Source organism: Borostomias antarcticus (assembly GCF_949987555.1).
Source record: "Borostomias antarcticus genome assembly, chromosome: 32".
Classification (NCBI taxonomy): Eukaryota; Metazoa; Chordata; class Actinopteri; order Stomiiformes; family Stomiidae; genus Borostomias; species Borostomias antarcticus.
In genome coordinates this window covers 5,390,668-5,412,381 of record NC_140265.1, presented here as the reverse complement: position 1 = coordinate 5,412,381, position 21,714 = coordinate 5,390,668, and the positions used below count along the sequence as shown (strand labels likewise).

The 21,714-nt window shown below is 42.3% G+C and overlaps 2 protein-coding genes across 2 annotated transcripts in view; one reads left to right on the top strand and one right to left on the bottom strand.

Annotated features, from left to right (window-relative positions):
• Positions 1 to 582: 582 nt before the first annotated feature.
• Positions 583 to 951, top strand: LOC311327449 (helix-loop-helix protein 2-like; the record flags this gene model as incomplete). The annotated part of the gene is made up of 1 exon (XM_084460483.1): positions 583 to 951. The coding sequence occupies one exon, from the start codon at positions 583 to 585 to the stop codon at positions 949 to 951; it is 369 nt and encodes a 122-aa protein (XP_084316609.1).
• A 6,627-nt stretch (positions 952 to 7,578) lies between these two features.
• Positions 7,579 to 21,714, bottom strand: part of LOC311327443 (calsequestrin-2-like) — a gene marked incomplete at both ends in the record, with an annotated part of 67,508 nt that continues 53,372 nt past the window's right edge. Inside the window, 3 exons of the mRNA XM_084460479.1 lie at positions 7,579 to 8,158; positions 8,254 to 8,306; positions 8,356 to 8,460. Coding sequence (XP_084316605.1) covers positions 7,579 to 8,158; positions 8,254 to 8,306; positions 8,356 to 8,460 — 738 coding nt within the window. The remainder of the gene's footprint in view (positions 8,159 to 8,253; positions 8,307 to 8,355; positions 8,461 to 21,714) is intronic.

The following is a 21,714-nucleotide window of genomic DNA, read 5'->3' as shown; positions in this document are numbered from 1 at the left end:
TGTGGTCTTTTTTTTTTTTTGTTCCTCGTTGAGAACAACGAATTCAATGTCCAGCAGATGTCTACATTTTTTTTTTTTGCCTATCTTATTGTGTTTTCAAGCTGTCAAGTCATCCTGCTCAGCAAGCTGTCAAGTCATCCTGCTCAGGCCAAGCAGATGTGTTCATCTCACTAAGACAGATGGTTCATTTTGAATATGGAATATTTTAATTTGAATAGAATGTTTTCTCTCAATATTTACCATTTGCTTAATCATAATCTAAAATATTTCACTGGCATGTGAAAAGAATAGGATGTGCGTCACATAAAATATGAATATCCAGAGAACGTATTCTATTTGTTTTTTAATTATGTGCAACTCAGAGACAGACAGCCTATTCCAAATTGGTTTATTTCAGGTTTTGAAACTGTCACTTTAACCTAAACATTTTCTAAAGAAAATAAACATTCAACTGACACTACATAGCCTACTAATTATTATTGCAATATGAAAAGTATAGCTCTGGCTTGCATCTATTAATTAACTTCTACTCTCTTCCAGGTTTTTGGGACAAACTCGGAAAAGAACCAGAACAGACTGAAAATGATGCTGAGTCCCGACCAGACTGACTCGGACCTGGCATGGGGTCAATCCGACCAAGAGTCGGTGCTCACCGACATGAAGGTGGGCTGCCTGTCCGACGACCCCCTGGACGGGGAGGGTAAGACGCGCTCCCTGGCCCCCCAGGGCCTCAGCCGGGAGGAGAAGAGACGCAGGCGACGGGCCACCGCCAAGTACCGCTCGGCCCACGCCTCTCGCGAGAGGATCCGCGTGGAAGCGTTCAACGTGGCCTTCGCCGAGCTGCGGAAACTCCTGCCCACGCTGCCCCCCGATAAGAAACTCTCCAAGATAGAGATCCTCAGACTCGCAATATGCTACATCTCTTACCTTAATCACGTTCTGGATGTCTAAGTTAATACATTTCACACTGAAATTGGCCCGAAATATGAGGGTTAAATTGTAGAAAAGGGAAGTTGTAGCAGAGTAAGGTGCAGAATTATGCTGAATATCTGACACAAGGCAATTTCCCTGCGGCAATTAACCAATTTCAACCGAAAAGACAATACAACAAGCGCTTAGTCGTTTGAGTGACAAAATGCAATAATTATATTCAGAAGACATTAAGCATTCCCGTTTACTGTCCCCCATCCGCGAGTCCTAATTAGCTCTAGAAGTAGGCCTAGTCCATAAACTGATTATGCCTATGATTATGGTTTTGAGGGAATAAAAAGTAGGCCTAGTCTTGTTTAAGATGAGACTACGGGTACGCTGGTAAAGAAAAAAACTATAGCTGCTCTATAGAAATAGATTAGATGACGTTTCCTAAAGGAAGAAAATATTCAAAGCATAAGTGCCACTTATGACACATAAAATTGTGACCTTAATCATTCTTATTTAATTGTCTATGGGATTATTTATTTAAATGTGTTAATAATGAACCGTATCTTATGTTTATAACAGGCTAACCTTAGGATAGTCTTTTGTGTAAATGTCCATTGTTTGTATCACATATGCTTATATTTAGGCTGTGACGTCGGGAAAGTGGTTGTGTAGCTCTTCAAATGGCACTTTCTGTTATAGCCTGTTAATTTATATGTTTAGTAAGTTAAATGTCATATAATTTCTATATTGTCTAACAATGGCAACGATGAGCACTTCTTATGGGGTTGGCTGAGACCCATAAATGATTGGTTCCTTTGTGTTTCGACAGACATTTCGACAAAAGGCCAACAACACTGAAACAATTAGCAACACTCGACTCGAATAAGTTTCTAAAGCTATGAAATTAGACATCGAATACGATTGGCAGACAGATGATGCTTTTGTGGTGAGAGGCTATCACAATTTACAATTAAGAGGCAAAGCTCCTTTGCTGTGACCAAAAATCATTTCAAAATAGTGTTATTTCTATTATTGTTTCACTTTTTGATTAAAGGTATTTATTTATTTATTTATTTGTCTCTGTTTTGTAATTGAAAACACAATAAGTACTTTTATAGCGAAGAAAAACATATCCTCTATCCAAAGATTGTTTGTCTCTTCAGGGTTGTGTACTTGTTGCTTTATGCAGATATTTTGTAGTAGAGTTATTGTGACAGCTGGTTTATAATGAATGCATTTTTCATATTTTCCGGTGTTTTTTTATTAAAAAATGAAAAAAACATGCATAGTCGATTTCAGTTTGTGTCTTTGAAAAGTATAATTATTGTTTGATACCCATCCGTCCGTGGCACTATGTTTTAAACGAAATAGGGGTTAAATCCTATTTGAAACCATAAACATAATCGATTGATCATTATTGAAGAGAAATAGCAAATGATTGGATTTATGCTGACCGGTGCTCTGACCTGCGGAATGTCTATTGTCCAAAAGTTGTCCGTGATATTAATAGGCATTCAGTATGACGTCAGGGTAAACCACCTCAAACTGAAGATTTATTCACACACACACACACACACACACACACACACACACACACACACAGGCAGTGGTCAGGCAGAGAGTGTATGTGTTCGCTGCTCCTCCTCGCTCCTGGCTGAAAGGCGGTCTCCCCGGGGAGGGGGGCAGGTGTTACTCCAGACGAGCCAAGACAACCAAATTACTGGCCGTCTGGCACCTCCCGTGGGAAAGAGAGAGGGAGAGAGAGAGAGGGAGAGAGAGAGAGAGAGAGAGAGAGAGAGAGAGAAAGGGGGGGATTTATAAGTGTGCAAGCTCAGCCATGTAATATTGCCAAATGGTTTCAGCAAAGTCCCTATGAGTTTGTATCCTATTGCTGCTAACAGTGCTATAGTCCCCCAATAATCCATAATTATAAAATTATGGATTAAAGGTAGGCCTACATTGACTTGCAACAATAATTATTTATTATTTATTATTATTTATTTATTTATTTATTTATTATTATTTATTTACCAATCAATTTATAATAAACTAAAAAAAAAGAATATTAAACTCGTGTTTGTGCACTGATCACAGGTCAGCAGAGAGACCTAAGCAGCGGTTTTCATTTCTATTGGCCAATTATTGCTGCGTCAGAAACAGGGCGGGGCGAGTGGATCACTGCGAATCAGCGCAAAATCTTACAAACACTTTTGACGTCAGACGTTATATTCACGGTTAACTCAGCCAACCTATCCCCATTAAATTAGGTTTTTAATTAACTGCAAACACATAACAAAATGTTATTATATACTGTAAGTGGAACGCTCCAATCAAATTGAAAAAACTTGACTAAATTATTTTTTATTTTTTTAAGTTCAACATTTAAAAAACACTTGACACTAAAATACTTCCCTATTATTATTATTATTATGTTAGGCTACTGCCCTTTTATGTCTTCAACATGAATACTTGACCTTGTTAATTCATGAGTAGCATTTGTACCTCCTCAAATGTATTAAGCGTTTAAAAAAAATCAGTATCCGTTCTCTTTACAGAGAAAGCAGCTTTATGTGGAGTGTAAACGCTTCTTACTAGTGTGAGTGTAATGTGCCCTGTGCACTGCACTGATCTGGTACACATTTCCCATCATGCTTCACTTCCTCATCGTTCTCATGTAGCTAAGATAAGGGAAGAGGCATTGCTTCAAATCTCTTCATCTGTGGATGAGAGACATAGCTGTTGTTTTTTTGTCCAAGGTCTCCACGTCTTGCCAGCAGTCTCCAGATCAGAAAGGTGACCTTAGAATTTCAACTCGGCCTTTCAATCATTCTGCCTCTTATTCGTCTGTCTTTCTGCCTCCTGAAAGGGTAGAAAACCTCAAGTGCAATCACGCCATCATTGAAGTGACTAATTCAATAGGTGCTCAAGAACCACTTGTTGTGAAGCTGTTTACCAAAGGAACACATCTATAAATAGTAGCTGCTTGTTTCATCAATCTTCAGACAAAAGAGGTCTCAATAAATCTGATAAATCATTACAAGATTATATCAATCAATCAATCAATCAATCAATCAATCAATCAATCAATCAATCAATCAATCAATCAATCAAAGCTTTATTTGTATAGCACATTTCATACCCAGAGGCAACACAATAACCCTATATCATAAAATGATTGTATGTTAAAATGTGGATTGGTGCAGAGGCCCTCAGAAATGTCCACCCTCCCACAGACATGGCCAGAGAATGTTCTAGATACACCATCATCTCCATTATTGGCAAGCCTTTGTAATAGCTTTCACGCTTATTGAGCATGGAGTCCATCTGTATTTGCATGAACTAGATGTTCCCATGTGCTTCATCCCAGACGCTTCTCCAACATCTCTCCTCTTCAATTTATCCTGTCCCTAACCCTAACCCCAACCCCAACCCTAACCCTAACCCTAACCCCAACCCCAACCCCAACCCTAACCCTAACCCTAACCCCAACCCTAACCCTAACCCTAACCCTAACCCTAACCCTAACCCTAACCCCAACCCTAACAGAGAAACTGACCCTGGATCTGTACAAACTAACCCTAACCCTAACAGAGAAACTGACCCTGGATCTTTACAAACTAACCCTAACAGAGAAACTGACCCTGGATCTTTACAAACTAACCCTAACCCTAACAGAGAAACTGACCCTGGATCTGTACAAACTAACGCTAACCCTAACAGAGAAACTGACCCTGGATCTGTACAAACTAACCCTAACAGAGAAACTGACCCTGGATCTTTACAAACTAACCCTAACCCTAACAGAGAAACTGAGCCTGGATCTTTACAAACTAACCCTAACAGAGAAACTGACCCTGGATCTTTACCCTAACAGAGAAACTGACCCTGGATCTGTACAAACTAACCCTAACCCTAACAGAGAAACTGACCCTGGATCTTTACCCTAACAGAGAAACTGACCCTGGATCTTTACCCTAACAGAGAAACTGACCCTGGATCTTTACAAACTCTAACAGGGAGAAACAGACTGCTGTGGGCAGTGAGCAGACTGCCAGTGTGACCAGTGCATCTGTGTGTGTGTGTGTGTGTGGGTACGGTGTGTGTGTGTGTGTGAGAGAGAGAGAGAGAGAGAGAGAGAGAGAGAGAGAGAGAGAGAAAGAGACATATTGCCACCCCCCCCCCCCTTTACTGTGGATTATGTAATGGCGGAGGCCTACAAGTGACCATATGTCGGGAGGGCTGCAGACGAACGTCGACTTCAGTCCCCATTATCAACGTTTGTGTGTCCTCTGCCCCTCCGCCAGTCAGGTAGGACGTCCTTAAGTCCTCAAGTGGGACAACACACATGTTCAGACAGCTTTGTGCAAATTAGGACATAGGGAGGAAAGTCTGGCATCAAGCGGCCTTATGTTCACAGCGCAGGAACAAACGGCGTGTTGGGTTTTGTATATTGCTCTGTTTTTTTTTTCCCCCTCACGTATTTTGACAATGTTCAATGTTCAGTTCCTCCCACCTCCTGCCTCTTTCTATCTCCATTAGAGCTGCGTGTGTGTGTGAGCGTGTGTGTGTGTGTGTGTGTGAGCGTGTGTGTGTGTGTGTATGAGCGTGTGTGTGTGTGTGAGAGTGTGAAGTGTGCGGTACAAAGGCAGGTCCATGTGTTGAAATGCGGCCCCTGGGATGGCCGTATTATCCGTGCCCACTTCACCAGCAGGGGCCCCGCACCGGGGCCGGCTCCGGGCCCTTTGTCTCCAAACAGATGGAAATGGGCAGAGGAGGAGAGCGAGAAGGAGGGAAGAAAAGAATGGAGAGATGGAGGGGAGGGGGGGAAGGGGGGTCAGTCTGTTCTCATTAACTCTGGTATTGAAGGCGACGTCGCGCCCTCACAATGCGTCAGCAGCAGTGGAAAGTGCCTCACTCATTCAGGCTCACGCTCCGACCATCTGTACAGTGGGCATCTCAAGGTGTGTGTGCGTGAGCCAGCACAGACGACGTGGCCCCGGTTAAGACGTGATATTCATCTGCTTTCTATTTGGTTAAGATGTTTGAAATCCAATTGTTGCCTTTGTCATCTTTCAGTCTGTTAATTGCGCGTCGTGTTTGGTCGCAAAAAACCTTTTCAGACTATAGTTGTGGGCGTAGCTGAGATTTAAAACTAAAATGTAATATGAATACTTGAAAAGATGTACTATTATAGAGCATAAATATAGTAGCTATAATAAGTATAATATAAATATATCAATTTTTTAATTGATATCCCTCTATCATTGATAATTAAAGCAATCATGAAATATACTGTAGAATTTTAGTTTAGAGTTTAGAGTTTTAGTTTTAGTTGACTTTAAATCCAAAGCACATGCCTGGTAATAAAACACCCAAGGTGTCACATTTGTCATACTTCTACAGCCACAAGCCACCTGACTTTAAACCAAGCAAATATACATAATTTGTCACACACAGAATGTAATGGGCCCCCGAAGTGAGAATCTTATTTGGATAGGCCTAATAGAAAATGTTCTCTGCAGAAGCCCAATAAGGAATCTGTCCTCTCTCCCTCTCTCTCTCTCTCTCTCTCTCTCTCTCTCTCTCTCTCTCTAAACTCGTTTTTCCTCCCACATCGTCTTCATGTACAAGGCATTTTTCTCTCTTTTTAACCCAAATCCCTTAACTCATAAAGTCCATGTCTTCAGGGAGGGATTCATCCATCGTCCGGACACTAAATCTAATCTCAGGGGCCCGTGCACCTTGCACGCTCAGGAGAGCTTGGAATGGCCTAATGCACGTGCGGAGGGATCCCCTAAGTCAAAGATTTGACTGCTCGTCAAAGTCACCACATTTGACAAAATGTGTCATTGACAAACATGTCTGAGTCGTAGTACTCCAAGATTTAGGTCTATAATATGTAACATTAAAAAAACATCATCATCATCATCATCATCATCATCAACAACAAACAACAGCAGCAGCAGCATCAAAGGCTGAAGTACAATAAGAGAAATTCTTCTTTCTTTGAAAAGTACATAAATGCAATTCCAATTCAGAAACCTTTCAATTACAATTATGTTTTATGTTTGTATAGTTTCAGAATGACACAAAATATTTTCTCCGTAGAGTAACCTAGCATGTTCTCTCATGACCCTGTACCTGCTATGTCCACAGGGTGGCGCACTAACCTTAAAATATCAGAGCAAAGTGAGCAAGTAGCCTACCTTAATACAACTGGATTTAAAGATGAGGGATAGAGAACCTGTTCCTAAAACATCTGCCTGCCTGTCCCCTGAACTTCCTGAAGGTGATGTAGATGAACGAAATACACAAAATGCTGAGAGAAAACTAATGATCAGATATTGATATCATTGATAAAATACAGCCAGTCATACAGTAGCTTGTGATTTATCATTCACCTTGGTGATAGATCTTGCTTTTTGTCCAGCTACCATTTCCTTTTGGGGACAATATTTTCTCCATACATCTCCCGGTAGACAGAAGCATCTTATATAATATCACCTTTCGAGCAAATACTCTTTTTATGGTTAATTATGATGAATTAATCAATTAAATTAAATAAACTGCGATTTCATATTTCTATGTGTGACGAGTACCGTCCCTTTAAGAGAGTGCCCTTGTGCCCATTGGCGGAGGTTCCTCTCAGGTCAGCCTTTACCAGGTGTGTGTGTAGTTTATCAGGCGTTGGGAGTTGTAGTGTATCAGGTATTGAAAGTTGTAGTGTATCAGGTGTTGGGAGTTGTAGTGTATCAGGTGTTGGAAGTTGTAGTTTATCAGGTGTTGGGAGTTGTAGTTTATCAGGTGTAGGGAGTTGTAGTGTATCAGGTGTTGGGAGTTGTAGTGTATCAGGTGTTGGGAGTTGTAGTTTATCAGGTGTTGGGAGTTGTAGTTTATCAGGTGTAGGGAGTTGTAGTTTATCAGGTGTAGGGAGTTGTAGTGTATCAGGTGTTGGGAGTTGTAGTTTATCAGGTGTTGGAAGTTGTAGTTTATCAGGTATTGAAAGTTGTAGTGTATCAGGTATTGAAAGTTGTAGTGTATCAGGTGTTGGGAGTTGTATTGTATCAGGTGTTGGGAGTTGTAGTTTATCAGGTGTTGGGAGTTGTAGTGTATCAGGTATTGAAAGTTGTAGTTTATCAGGTGTTGGGAGTTGTAGTTTATCAGGTGTTGGGAGTTGTAGTTTATCAGGTGTTGGGAGTTGTAGTTTATCAGGTGTTGGGAGTTGTAGTACACACACCTACAAACAATACAGGGTTGGTTGGCGGACAGAGGTGAGATAATTTGGCATAACTCAATGTAATGGCCTTAGGCTTAGGAAAAACAGCAGGGCACAGGGCTGGGCTGACACAGACACCAAACAGGGCTGACACAAACACCAAACAGGGCTGACACAGACACCAAACAGGGCTGACACAGACACCAAACAGGACTGACACAGACACCAAACAGGGCTGACACAAACACCAAACAGGCCTGACACAGACACCAAACAGGGCTGACACAGACACCAAACAGGGCTGACACAAACACCAAACAGGCCTGACACAGACACCAAACAGGGCTGACGCTGACACAGACACACTGCTGTGTGGCTATTAAAAGACCCTTGAGGTCCTGTAATAATAATAATAATAATTATAATAGTTGTTGTTATTATTATTAATAATACTAATATAATTAATTATTTATATTAGTATTATTATACAGTAGTTAACACCTTATTCACAGGTGGCGTGTGGTTGCTTGGGTTCTGCATCTGTTAGAAGAGGCTGGGGCTGTATCCTGTCGGAGGTAGGCTACAGTGGTAGGGTGAGGGGGATTATGTACCTGTAATATGTCCTTTAACTATATATAACAAAAAACTTTGATGTTTGTGTCTGCCCTGTAGGAATGTGCCCTGCTGTTTTGCCTAAGCCCATTACATTGAGTTATGCCAAACTAATTCACCTCTATCCACCAACCAACGCTGCATTGTTTGTAATTGTTTTGTATTGTTTCTTTCATTTGAGTGGGGGGAGCGTGGATGCCCTCCTTTTTAAAAAACAAACAAACATTTATTTCTGATTCTATCCCCTTTTTAACCCAGTGTGGTAGCCAATCACACCTAACCTATTGTCCAGTTGTCCTCTGTCACTGCTGTGGAGGGTCCGTCGCTGGTCAGCGATCCAGAAGAGAGACCCGACTCTCTCGAACCCGTGACCGTGACCCCCGCACCAGACGGCATCGCTGTAGAGCGGTGGACCCTCGCATCAAAAATAAACTAACCCCCCTTGGGAGCGGCAGCCCAATATGCCACTCCCCTATGGGTTGGTTGTACTGGCTAATTGTGGCACTTGAAACATCTGAGCAGCTTGGGGATGAACGCCCTCACACTACACCTCACGTAACCCATTTGCACTGATGGAGGAAGGGCCTTCTCAATCTGAAGAACCACTGACAAGTTGGCCGTCAACGCGCCATCCCTCTTGCTTCCATACATATCTATGGGTCCTCCAGCTGCATGTTATAGATGTCACTGTTGGAGCTTTAGAATTTCAATAATGGGTTTTTATCCATAGGGAAAACCTGCTTTATGAACAAAACTGAGATAATATTAATTATGAATAAATAAATTCACATATTTATATTTTAATCCCTCTCTTCTCTCCAAAAACTGAGGAGCACTGTCCTCCCCTGCCTCAATGGAGCCTCCACTGGTGTGTACTGTTGCAAGTTGGGCCAACGAGGCTGTCAATAGGCCGACATTAGTTGTGACTATCACATACATTATATCTAGGAATATCTATACTAACTAGGCCCTTTTATTGCAGCTATCAACTGTTTTCTGTTGTCTCATGTGGGTGTTTGGGGACTGGTTTCACAGATGCAGGCGTGTTGTGCAAAAGTGAACCTGTAGGGGGCGCCAAATCACAAAAACACCACATAATACATTGGGCTGCTTGAGAAGAAAAAGAAGAATTTCTGAGATGGTGAGAAACGTACCAACTTTGGTGCTTGCTTCTATCCCCCAGCTTAATTCCCCTGACTACTAGATGGCGTTGTCACCCTACAAGCACTCCCCACACATCATGCAAACCCCACCATTCCCCATGTTTGTACTAGTCCTGCTGTGATCCCGTTGAAATGCTGCCCCCTGTTTCCTAATTCCTTATGACCAGGGTTCGTTCGGTTCCCCTGGCTGCTCCCTCCTGTCGCTCACTCTGCGCAAGTATTATATCTCTTTTTTGGATGAAATCTAGTCATTGGCATGGTTTTGCATCTCTACTGTAAAGGTGAGTTAGATTGGGAGGTTGTGGAGGGAAGGATAGCCCGGTCGACCTATATCTTGTCGAGTTGTTGCTTTTTGTGCAAATAAGCTCCTTTTAAAATCAGAGTTTAGTCTTCCTGTTTCAAGTTATTAGGCTGCTGGCTTTCGTATTCAATCCTTTGTCTGGATAGGATATTATGCATGGGGATACATCGATATTTGGACTTGCAGGTAAGTAAGTAAGCAGAACTTGTGTGTTTTTGGGAAGTCGCTGCTTTATTCTGGAATGCTGTCAATTCAATCGGATCGGAATGACCGCAGTCGGCCACCGTCGGGTGTGAATTAACCTTTTGACAATGTCGCAAGTTTGCCCCAAGTCTTTAACAGGATACAGTAGCCTAATAATTGAATTGTCATTGATATAGATAGTGTTGTCATAGCCTAGAAAGAATCGCTCACTTTGGGGAAAACTGTGATATTCAACCAACTGTGCAGGACTCCGGAGGCCTTAGAAGAAGCCGGGGACTTTCCTGATTAGGTCCGCCGTGGAGCTACAGGTATTCTGGGGTGCAGGGTTGGGCTTTAACGGCTCTGGAGCTCCGCAGAGCCGGGGTCTAGTTTTCCGGGCTAATCCAATAGAAACGAGAAGAAGGTTTCTTAACTCGAGTATTTCGACTCGTTTAGTTTTAGTAATGTATGAATTTAACATTAATGAATGTTTGGGGACTTTATTTTTATTTTAGAATATGCAATAGAGGCTACGCCTGGGGAATGGCACATGTTAAAAGACTGGGAGAGGCTGGGAAGAGGCTGGGAGAGACAGAGAGAGACTGGGAGAGGCTGGGAGAGGCTGGGAAGAGGCTTGGGGAGACAGAGAGAGACTGGGAGAGGCTTGGAGAGGCTGGGAGAGACAGAGAGAGACTGGGAGAGGCTGGGAGAGACTGGGAGAGGCTGGGAAGAGGCTTGGAGAGACTGGGAGAGGCTGGGAAGAGGCTTGGAGAGACAGAGAGAGACTGGGAGAGGCTGGGAAGAGGCTGGGAGAGACTGGGAGAGGCTGGGAGAGGCTTGGAAGAGGCTTGGAGAGACAGAGAGAGACTGGGAGAGGCTGGGAAGAGGCTTGGAGAGACAGAGAGAGACTGGGAGAGGCTGGGAGAGACTGGGAGAGGCTGGGAGAGGCTGGGAGAGGCTGGGAGAGACTGGAGAGAGGCTGGGAGAGACTGGAGAGAGGCTGGAGAGAGGCTGGGAGAGGCTGGGAGAGACTGGAGAGAGGCTGGGAGAGGCTTGGAGAGACTGGGAGAGGCTGGAGAGAGGCTGGGAGAGACTGGAGAGAGGCTGGGAGAGGCTTGGAGAGACGGAGAGAGACTGGGAGAGGCTGGGAAGAGGCTGGGAGAGACGGAGAGAGACTGGGAGAGGCTGGGAAGAGGCTTGGAGAGACAGAGAGAGACTGGGAGAGGCTGGGAAGAGGCTTGGAGAGACGGAGAGAGACTGGGAGAGGCTGGGAAGAGGCTTGGAGAGACGGAGAGAGACTGGGAGAGGCTGGGAGAGACTGGGAGAGGCTGGGAGAGACTGGGAGAGGCTGGGAGAGACTGGGAGAGGCTTGGAGAGACAGAGAGAGACTGGGAGAGACTGGGAAGAGACTGGGAGAGGCTGGGAGAGACTGGGAGAGGCTGGGAAGAGGCTTGGAGAGACGGAGAGAGACTGGGAGAGGCTGGGAAGAGGCTTGGAGAGACGGAGAGAGACTGGGAGAGGCTGGGAAGAGGCTTGGAGAGACAGAGAGAGACTGGGAGAGGCTGGGAAGAGGCTGGGAGAGACAGGGAGAGGCTGGGAAGAGGCTTGGAGAGACAGAGAGAGACTGGGAGAGGCTGGGAAGAGACTGGGAGAGGCTGGGAGAGACTGGGAGAGGCTGGGAGAGGCTGGGGAGAGACTGGAGAGAGACTGGAGAGGCTGGCAGATGTGGACCAGACCCTTGCAGCAGTTGGACTGCCACTCAAAGCTTTCTGATGAATTAATAAAAATTTGAAACATCCATGTTGCAAACATCCAAGTCCACCTGTGCTATTACAACTTAACTACCAGTTCACTGTCCAGGAAGCTGTAGCAGACAACCTCACCTTCCATTAAACTTAGGATGTGAAAGATGTTTCATTCTTAGTGTGTTTAGTAGGCTATAGTTCCTAGTGTGTTTAATAGTGTAGTTCTTAGTGTGTTTAGTAGTGTAGTTCTTAGTGTGTTTAATAGTATAGTTCTTAGTGTGTTTAATAGTGTAGTTCTTAGTGTGTTTAATAGTGTCGTTCTTAGTGTGTTTAATAGTGTAGTTCTTAGTGTGTTCAGTAGTGTAGTTCTTAGTGTGTTTAATAGTGTAGTTCTTAGTGTGTTCAGTAGTGTAGTTCTTAGTGTGTTTAGTAGGCTATAGTTCTTAGTGTGTTTAATAGTGTAGTTCTTAGTGTGTTTAATAGTGTAGTTCTTAGTGTGTTTAGTAGTATAGTTCTTAGTGTGTTTAATAGTGTAGTTCTTAGTGTGTTTAATAGTATAGTTCTTAGTGTGTTTAATAGTGTAGTTCTTAGTGTGTTTAGTAGGCTATAGTTCTTAGTGTGTTTAATAGTGTAGTTCTTAGTGTGTTTAGTAGTATAGTTCTTAGTGTGTTTAATAGTATAGTTCTTAGTGTGTTTACTAGTATAGTTCTTAGTGTGTTTAATAGTGTAGTTCTTAGTGTGTTTAATAGTATAGTTCTTAGTGTGTTTAATAGTGTAGTTCTTAGTGTGTTTAATAGTATAGTTCTTAGTGTGTTTAATAGTATAGTTCTTAGTGTGTTTAATAGTATAGTTCTTAGTGTGTTTAATAGTGTAGTTCCTAGTGTGTTTAATAGTATAGTTCTTAGTGTGTTTAATAGTATAGTTCTTAGTGTGTTTAATAGTGTCGTTCTTAGTGTGTTTAATAGTATAGTTCTTAGTGTGTTTAATAGTGTCGTTCTTAGTGTGTTTAATAGTGTAGTTCTTAGTGTGTTTAATAGTATAGTTCTTAGTGTGTTTAATAGTATAGTTCTTCGTGTGTTTAATAGTATAGTTCTTAGTGTGTTTAATAGTGTAGTTCCTAGTGTGTTTAATAGTATAGTTCTTAGTGTGTTTAATAGTGTAGTTCCTAGTGTGTTTAATAGTATAGTTCTTAGTGTGTTTAATAGTATAGTTCTTAGTGTGTTTAAAAGTGTAGTTCTTAGTGTGTTTAATAGTGTAGTTCTTAGTGTGTTTAATAGTATAGTTCTTAGTGTGTTTAATAGTGTAGTTCTTAGTGTATTTAATAGTGTAGTTCTTAGTGTGTTTAGTAGTGTAGTTCTTAGTGTGTTTAATAGTATAGTTCTTAGTGTGTTTAATATTATAGTTCTTAGTGTGTTTAGTAGTATAGTTCTTAGTGTGTTTAATAGTGTCGTTCTTAGTGTGTTTAATAGTGTCGTTCTTAGTGTGTTTAATAGTGTCGTTCTTAGTGTGTTTAATAGTGTCGTTCTTAGTGTGTTTAATAGTATAGTTCTTAGTGTGTTTAATAGTGTAGTTCTTAGTGTGTTCAATAGTATAGTTCTAAGTGTGTTTAATAGTATAGTTCTTAGTGTGTTTAATAGTATAGTTCTTAGTGTGTTTAATAGTGTAGTTCTTAGTGTGTTCAATAGTATAGTTCTTAGTGTGTTTAATAGTATAGTTCTTAGTGTGTTTAATAGTGTAGTTCTTAGTGTGTTTAATAGTATAGTTCTTAGTGTGTTTAATAGTATAGTTCTTAGTGTGTTTAATAGTATAGTTCTTAGTGTGTTTAATAGTATAGTTCTTAGTGTGTTCAATAGTATAGTTCTTAGTGTGTTTAATAGTATAGTTCTTAGTGTGTTTAATAGTGTAGTTCTTATTGTGTTTAGTAGTGTAGTTCTTAGTGTGTTTAATAGTGTCGTTCTTAGTGTGTTTAATAGTATAGTTCTTAGTGTCGTTCTTAGTGTGTTTAATAGTATAGTTCTTAGTGTGTTTAATAGTATAGTTCTTAGTGTGTTTAATAGTATAGTTCTTAGTGTGTTTAATAGTGTAGTTCTTAGTGTGTTTAATAGTATAGTTCTTGGTGTGTTTAATAGTGTAGTTCTTAGTGTGTTTAATAGTGTAGTTCTTAGTGTGTTTAATAGTTTAGTTCTTGGTGTGTTTAATAGTGTAGTTCTTAGTGTGTTTAATAGTGTAGTTCCTAGTGTGTTTAATAGTATAGTTCTTAGTGTGTTTAATAGTATAGTTCTTAGTGTGTTTAGTAGGCTATAGTTCTTAGTGTGTTTAATAGTGTAGTTCTTAGTGTGTTTAGTAGTATAGTTCTTAGTGTGTTTAATAGTATAGTTCTTAGTGTGTTTAATAGTATAGTTCTTAGTATGTTTAATAGTATAGTTCTTAGTGTGTTTAATAGTGTAGTTCTTAGTGTGTTTAATAGTATAGTTCTTAGTGTGTTTAGTAGTGTAGTTCTTAGTGTGTTTAGTAGGCTATAGTTCTTAGTATGTTTAATAGTGTAGTTCTTAGTGTGTTTAATAGTGTAGTTCTTAGTGTGTTTAGTAGTATAGTTCTTAGTGTGTTTAATAGTGTAGTTCTTAGTGTGTTTAATAGTATAGTTCTTAGTGTGTTTAATAGTGTAGTTCTTAGTGTGTTTAGTAGGCTATAGTTCTTAGTGTGTTTAATAGTGTAGTTCTTAGTGTGTTTAGTAGTATAGTTCTTAGTGTGTTTAATAGTATAGTTCTTAGTGTGTTTACTAGTATAGTTCTTAGTGTGTTTAATAGTGTCGTTCTTAGTGTGTTTAATAGTGTAGTTCTTAGTGTGTTTAATAGTATAGTTCTTAGTGTGTTTAATAGTATAGTTCTTAGTGTGTTTAATAGTATAGTTCTTAGTGTGTTTAATAGTGTAGTTCCTAGTGTGTTTAATAGTATAGTTCTTAGTGTGTTTAATAGTGTAGTTCCTAGTGTGTTTAATAGTATAGTTCTTATTGTGTTTAATAGTATAGTTCTTAGTGTGTTTAATAGTGTAGTTCTTAGTGTGTTTAATAGTGTAGTTCTTAGTGTGTTTAATAGTGTAGTTCTTAGTGTGTTTAATAGTATAGTTCTTAGTGTGTTTAATAGTGTAGTTCTTAGTGTGTTCAATAGTATAGTTCTTAGTGTGTTTAATAGTATAGTTCTTAGTGTGTTCAGTAGTGTAGTTCTTAGTGTGTTTAATAGTGTAGTTCTTAGTGTGTTCAATAGTATAGTTCTTAGTGTGTTTAATAGTATAGTTCTTAGTGTGTTCAGTAGTGTAGTTCTTAGTGTGTTTAATAGTGTAGTTCTTAGTGTGTTCAATGGTATAGTTCTTAGTGTGTTTAGTAGTATAGTTCTTAGTGTGTTTAATAGTGTAGTTCTTAGTGTGTTTAATAGTATAGTTCTTAGTGTGTTTAATAGTGTAGTTCTTAGTGTGTTTAGTAGGCTATAGTTCTTAGTGTGTTTAATAGTGTAGTTCTTAGTGTGTTTAGTAGTATAGTTCTTAGTGTGTTTAATAGTATAGTTCTTAGTGTGTTTACTAGTATAGTTCTTAGTGTGTTTAATAGTGTCGTTCTTAGTGTGTTAAATAGTGTAGTTCTTAGTGTGTTTAATAGTATAGTTCTTAGTGTGTTTAATAGTATAGTTCTTAGTGTGTTTAATAGTGTAGTTCTTAGTGTGTTTAATAGTGTAGTTCTTAGTGTGTTTAATAGTGTAGTTCTTAGTGTGTTTAGTAGTGTAGTTCTTAGTGTGTTTAATAGTATAGTTCTTAGTGTGTTTAATATTATAGTTCTTAGTGTGTTTAGTAGTGTAGTTCTTAGTGTGTTTAATAGTGTAGTTCTTAGTGTGTTTAATAGTGTAGTTCTTAGTGTGTTTAGTAGTGTAGTTCTTAGTGTGTGTAATAGTGTAGTTCTTAGTGTGTTCAGTAGTATAGTTCTTAGTGTGTTTAATAGTATAGTTCTTAGTGTGTTCAGTAGTGTAGTTCTTAGTGTGTTTAACAGCATCATTGAGGTTCTTGTCACCTGCGTCTGAAAGAGCCGAGCTGTCACATGACAAGAGAACCTTTGGAAGCAGTTACTGCACGGCCAGCTATGGGAGCTATCATCACAGAATAAACAAACACAAAATTAATTAAATTCTCACCTATGCATGAACTGACTCCGCTGTATGAGCGTGGTACCGTAGCAGACCCACCCAACCAGGATGGGTGTTAGTGCTTACAGGAAACGTGTAACAATTACACTCCCTTGTGTTATAAAACCTCTCTGAAAACGCTGGCTTCTTTCTTCACATGAATAATACATGATCATCAGTACTTATACGTCTCAGTCCAGCGCCAACGATACGACGGAGTATAGGTTCTCCTTTTGGGAACCAGACGAGGGAGTATAGGTTCTCCTGTTGGGAACCAGACGAGGGAGTATAGGTTCTCCTGGTGGGAACCAGACGAGGGAGTATAGGTTCTCCTGTTGGGAACCAGACGAGGGAGTATAGGTTCTCCTGTTGGGAACCAGACGAGGGAGTATAGGTTCTCCTGTTGGGAACCAGACGAGGGAGTATAGGTTCTCCTGTTGGGAACCAGACGAGGGAGTATAGGTTCTCCTGTTGGGAACCAGACGAGGGAGTATAGGTTCTCCTGTTGGGAACCAGACGAGGGAGTATAGGTTCTCCTGCTGGGAACCAGGCGAGGGAGTATAGGTTCTCCTGTTGGGAACCAGACGAGGGAGTATAGGTTCTCCTGTTGGGAACCAGACGAGGGAGTATAGGTTCTCCTGTTGGGATTGGACCCCTCCCCTCCCTCTCTCATCTCCTTTCTCCACTATGTCTGCACATCTCATATCACCGAATATTTTAGAGATGATGACATGATATCGATAGTCTTGAGCGTGTGTGTGTGTGTGTGTGTGTGTGTGCGTGCGTGCGTGGGTGCGTGCGTGCGTGTGTATGCTGGCTCATAAGATGCTGGTTCTCTTGAGTTGTGGCTTGGATAGACCTCCCCATTAAGTTTACATTGTGAGAGGTATCACTATGATGCTAGATCAAAAAGAGAATACAGCACACACAGCTATTCAGTAGGGCCGGCCAACAGATACCCAGCAGTTGGAAATGGTCAAAGAACACATGGTGATCATGATGTCTGCTGTGATCTTGGATAACGGGAGGTGATACCTGCAGATAAGTGATAGACTTGGACAGCGTTAGCACGGCTCTAGATCTAAGTCCACTAATCCACTTAGTTTGCACCTACTCAGATGATAAGCTATAGAATCAAGTCTCAGCTTAACTTCTTCAATGAGCTCGTCGTGCTCCTCGTGTACTAAGGAAGGGTTCATCTCACGGCCACAAGTAGCCAGTAGTGTCCGTCCGTCCATCTGTCTCTCTCGTTACATCCGACCCCGTTACATCTGACCCCACTGACGGTCGAATAAGGAATAGCTGAGGCACAGGGGGATATGAAAGTATTTTTATACTTGGTTTAAAAATAAGAGCACGCGAGTGGTCGATTCAAGCTGGTTTCAAACAAAAGACAATCGTTTTATTCTGTGACGATTTGCAAATTTCGGACTCGAGCACAGGAAGTGAATCCAGGCTGAGTGAGTCACTGGGGAACGAAATTGATAGTTTATAACGGGAAAAAGGAAGTGACATAGTTTCAGGATGAAGAGGACAGGGAGGTGATGTCACACAGGAAGAATTTGTAGTTTTAACAGACTGATCTATGAGAACGAACTACAAAGTTAGAACAACAGTCAAGTAGGAAAACAAAACGGTGGTGAGACTTGAATTTCCTTCACAGGGAGGCATTCTGGAATAGAATAGACCTTTCTGATTCAGACGGCAAGTTCCGCCCCCCCACCCCACCCTAGTTAATGTTGCTATGTCCCACAAGCTTTGGAGCAAGTTAATAAGATGTCCACTGTATGTTGTTTGCCAAATGCCACTACTTTGTCTAAGAGAGTTCTACAGAAAGGCCTGAACTATTTTAGACAGGGATATATCCATGACTGTAGGATTTTGGACGGAACAGGTGACAAGATACAAATATACTGTGTGTGTGTGTACTGTACAGTGTGTGTGTGTACTGTACTGTGTGTGTGTGTACTGTACTGTGTGTGTGTGTCTGCTGGACTGTGAACTCTGCAGTATATCAATCAATACTGTTCTTTCACATAAGTAGCTTTCTCAGCGCAGTGGAGCTAGGAAGTCATCTCAGACACTGACACCTCCCAGATCCGCACTACATAACAGGCTGCCCCTCCCCTCCCGGGCCGGGGGCGAGGATGTTTACATACCGTACAAGAGGAAGACGGGGAGGTTCTGATCTGGTGTGCTGCTGGTCGGTAAGGCCGTACGGGAACCTGTCGCATCGACAGGCCTTGGATGTGTCCGATACCCAGGAGGGGGCACTCGGTCACGGACTGGGAATTGTGTTTGGACAACAAACCGTTCTTATTCTTAAGAGTACGAAACGTTCCAAAAACAGTTGGAACCGCAAATGTTTCAAATTGTAAATAATCTTCTGTTGTCAACGTGGGTCTTCGGCAGAGCCACACTGGAGAGGCTGGGGGAGAGGCTGTGGAGAGGCTGGGGAGAAGCTGGGGAGAGGCTGGGGAGGGAGTGGGAGAGGCTGGGAAGATGTGAGAGGCTGGGGAGAGAGTGGGAGAGGCTGGGAAGAGGCTTGGAGAGACAGAGAGAGACTGGGAGAGGCTGGGGAGAGTGAGAGAGACTGGGAGAGGCTGGGGAAAGGCTGGGGAGAGGCTGGGGAGAGACTGGGAGAGGCTGGGAGAGACAGAGAGAGACTGGGAGAGGCTGGGGAGAGAGTGAGAGAGACTGGGAGAGGCTGGGAAGAGGCTGGGGAGAGGCTGGGAGAGGCTGGGAAGAGGCTGGGGAGAGAGTGGGAGAGGCTGGGGAGAGAGTGGGAGAGGCTGAGAAGAAACTGGGAGAGGCTGGGGAGAGGCTGGGGAGAGACTGGGAGAGGCTGGGAGAGACTGGGGAGAGACTGGGAGAGGCTGGGAGAGACTGGGAGAGGCTGGGAGAGACTGGGAGAGGCCGAGAGAGGCTGGACTGGTGGTATTTTCTCATCCTCAGTTTTCCTGAATCTGTAATCAGCAGATTGATCTCCCCCAGTCAGCCCAGTTCCATATCTCCCTGAAGGCCATCCAGTCAGATGTTGGTCAGGCGTCCATCTTCAGCCTAGGTCTATATCTCCCTGAAGGGCAGCCATCCAGTCAGATGTTGGTCAGGCGTCCATCTTCATCCCAGTTCCATATCTCCCTGAAGGCCATCCAGTCAGATGTTGGTCGGGCGTCCATCTTCATCCCAGTTCCATATCTCCCTGAAGGCCAACCAGTCAGATGTTGGTCGGGCGTCCATCTTCATCCCAGTTACATATCTCCCTGAAGGCCAACCAGTCAGATGTTGGTCGGGCGTCCATCTTCATCCCAGTTCCATATCTCCCTGAAGGCCATCCAGTCAGATGTTGGTCAGGCGTCCATCTTCATCCCAGTTCCATATCTCCCTGAAGGCCATCCAGTCAGATGTTGGTCGGGCGTCCATCTTCATCCCAGTTCCATATCTCCCTGAAGGCCATCCAGTCAGATGTTGGTCGGGCGTCCATCTTCATCCCAGTTCCATATCTCCCTGAAGGCCATCCAGTCAGATGTTGGTCAGGCGTCCATCTTCAGCCCAGTTCCATATCTCCCTGAAGGCCAACCAGTCAGATGTTGGTCAGGCGTCCATCTTCATCCCAGTTCCATATCTCCCTGAAGGCCATCCAGTCAGATGTTGGTCAGGCGTCCATCTTCAGCCCAGTTCCATATCTCCCTGAAGGCCATCCAGTCAGATGTTGGTCAGGCGTCCATCTTCAGACCTCCTCAAGATTCTCCTCTCCGTGCACTCTCTTTGAACCCTCTCTCAGGCCCTGGGCCACATCTACAGTATTTCAACCTATTAATCCCAGGTTTATCCCTCCATCCCTCCCCCCTAAGAGGCTTAACTCCGCCCGAGCCAGACCAGAGCAATCCGCACGGCCATGTTGGCCTGGGTCTTCTCACCTATGTTCTTGACCTCTCATGATCGCCCCACGAGTCGCCATACCGTCCAGCCCTTACTCCTTTTGAATTGAAACCTTTATTTATTCAGGAAAGACGCTCTCTTTTTCAATACCTCCCTGATTACAATAAAAACACGTACAGAATAGGAACATGATACAGCAAAATAAAATCACAAGGTAAAAGTCACACTGAAATGAAAAAAACATTCTGTCCCATTTTGGTTCACATAATTGGTCATAGTGTTCACCCATTCAACGATGTATGCCAAAATAATTACTAAATTCTACTTTTGTTGTAATCTTATATCAAAGTATATAATTTCTTACTTCCTGGAAAACGGTAGGTCACGTGCAATGACGACAACAGGTACCTTAGATTTTAGGCCAATAATCTCACGACATCCACCCGTCAATCAACGCTATCCTTCTATCGAATCTGTCTAAAGTTCTTAAAACCCGCCCACTTGTCAATGTTCCAATCAAATTCCTCTAAACGCATGTCCCGCCCTCATAGCTTGTTTGCGTCGGAAATACGTCAAACTACGCAAGTTAGATGATCTCAAACGTCCGTTTCAGTGCGACTTCAACCTTCACATTAAGTGTAGCTGGCTCTTGAGTCGACTAAAAACAGGATCATCATTTGGATGATTCAGACATAATGCTTTTCAGCAATTCCAGAAATGGGCTCCTGAAGTCTTGACGCACACACACACACCTTTTATTTAGGTCATAGTTCATATGTAATGCCTCTTTCTTCCTGGTTTTGAGTTACTTTCTCAGTAAGGTCGGCGAGAGATTGAACCTCCATTGCAACTGCAGCAATAAGAGCCCTTCTGCACACTGTGAAACATGTTGAAGAAACATGTCGGCTCACTTGTGGTATACAAAACGTGTTTCAAATTAAATGTATATTTGGAATTCAAAATATGTGAAGACAAACGGGATGAGTAAGAGGAGAGGGAGGAATCGGAGAGGTGATCGAAGCCCTCTGGTTAACGTTAGGCCTGATCTGTGTCAGCTAGCCATGGGTTACGGTTAGGGTCCTCTTCTGCATGGGGTCATGGGAGTTGTAGTTTTTACGAGGCTAGTTTCTTCACTCTTTCTTCTCACCCCACCTTCCTCTTCCAACCATTGCCATTGTCAGGGTAGTGGTAGGGGGAGGTGAGGCTAGCTAGCCCAGTGGCCGAGGACTCAGACCTACAGTATAACTGTAAGGCATGGGTTCCCAAACTCCATCAATGTGTACCAAAATTAATTGTTGGTATTTAGTCTACTTCCGCAATAACTGCACTGATGGCTGTGTTTATTCTACTAGCGCTAACGCTTGTTGCTTTGGGAGACTGTTTTACCAGCGGCCTGTATTTCATTTTTACACGTCGACTACGGGAAGCAATCTGGTACATCTCAAGTGACGAATGCATGAGCACAGACCTGACCTCTGATTTCATTCATCAATAAACTAGTCTTGTATGTAGTAGAAACAGCTGC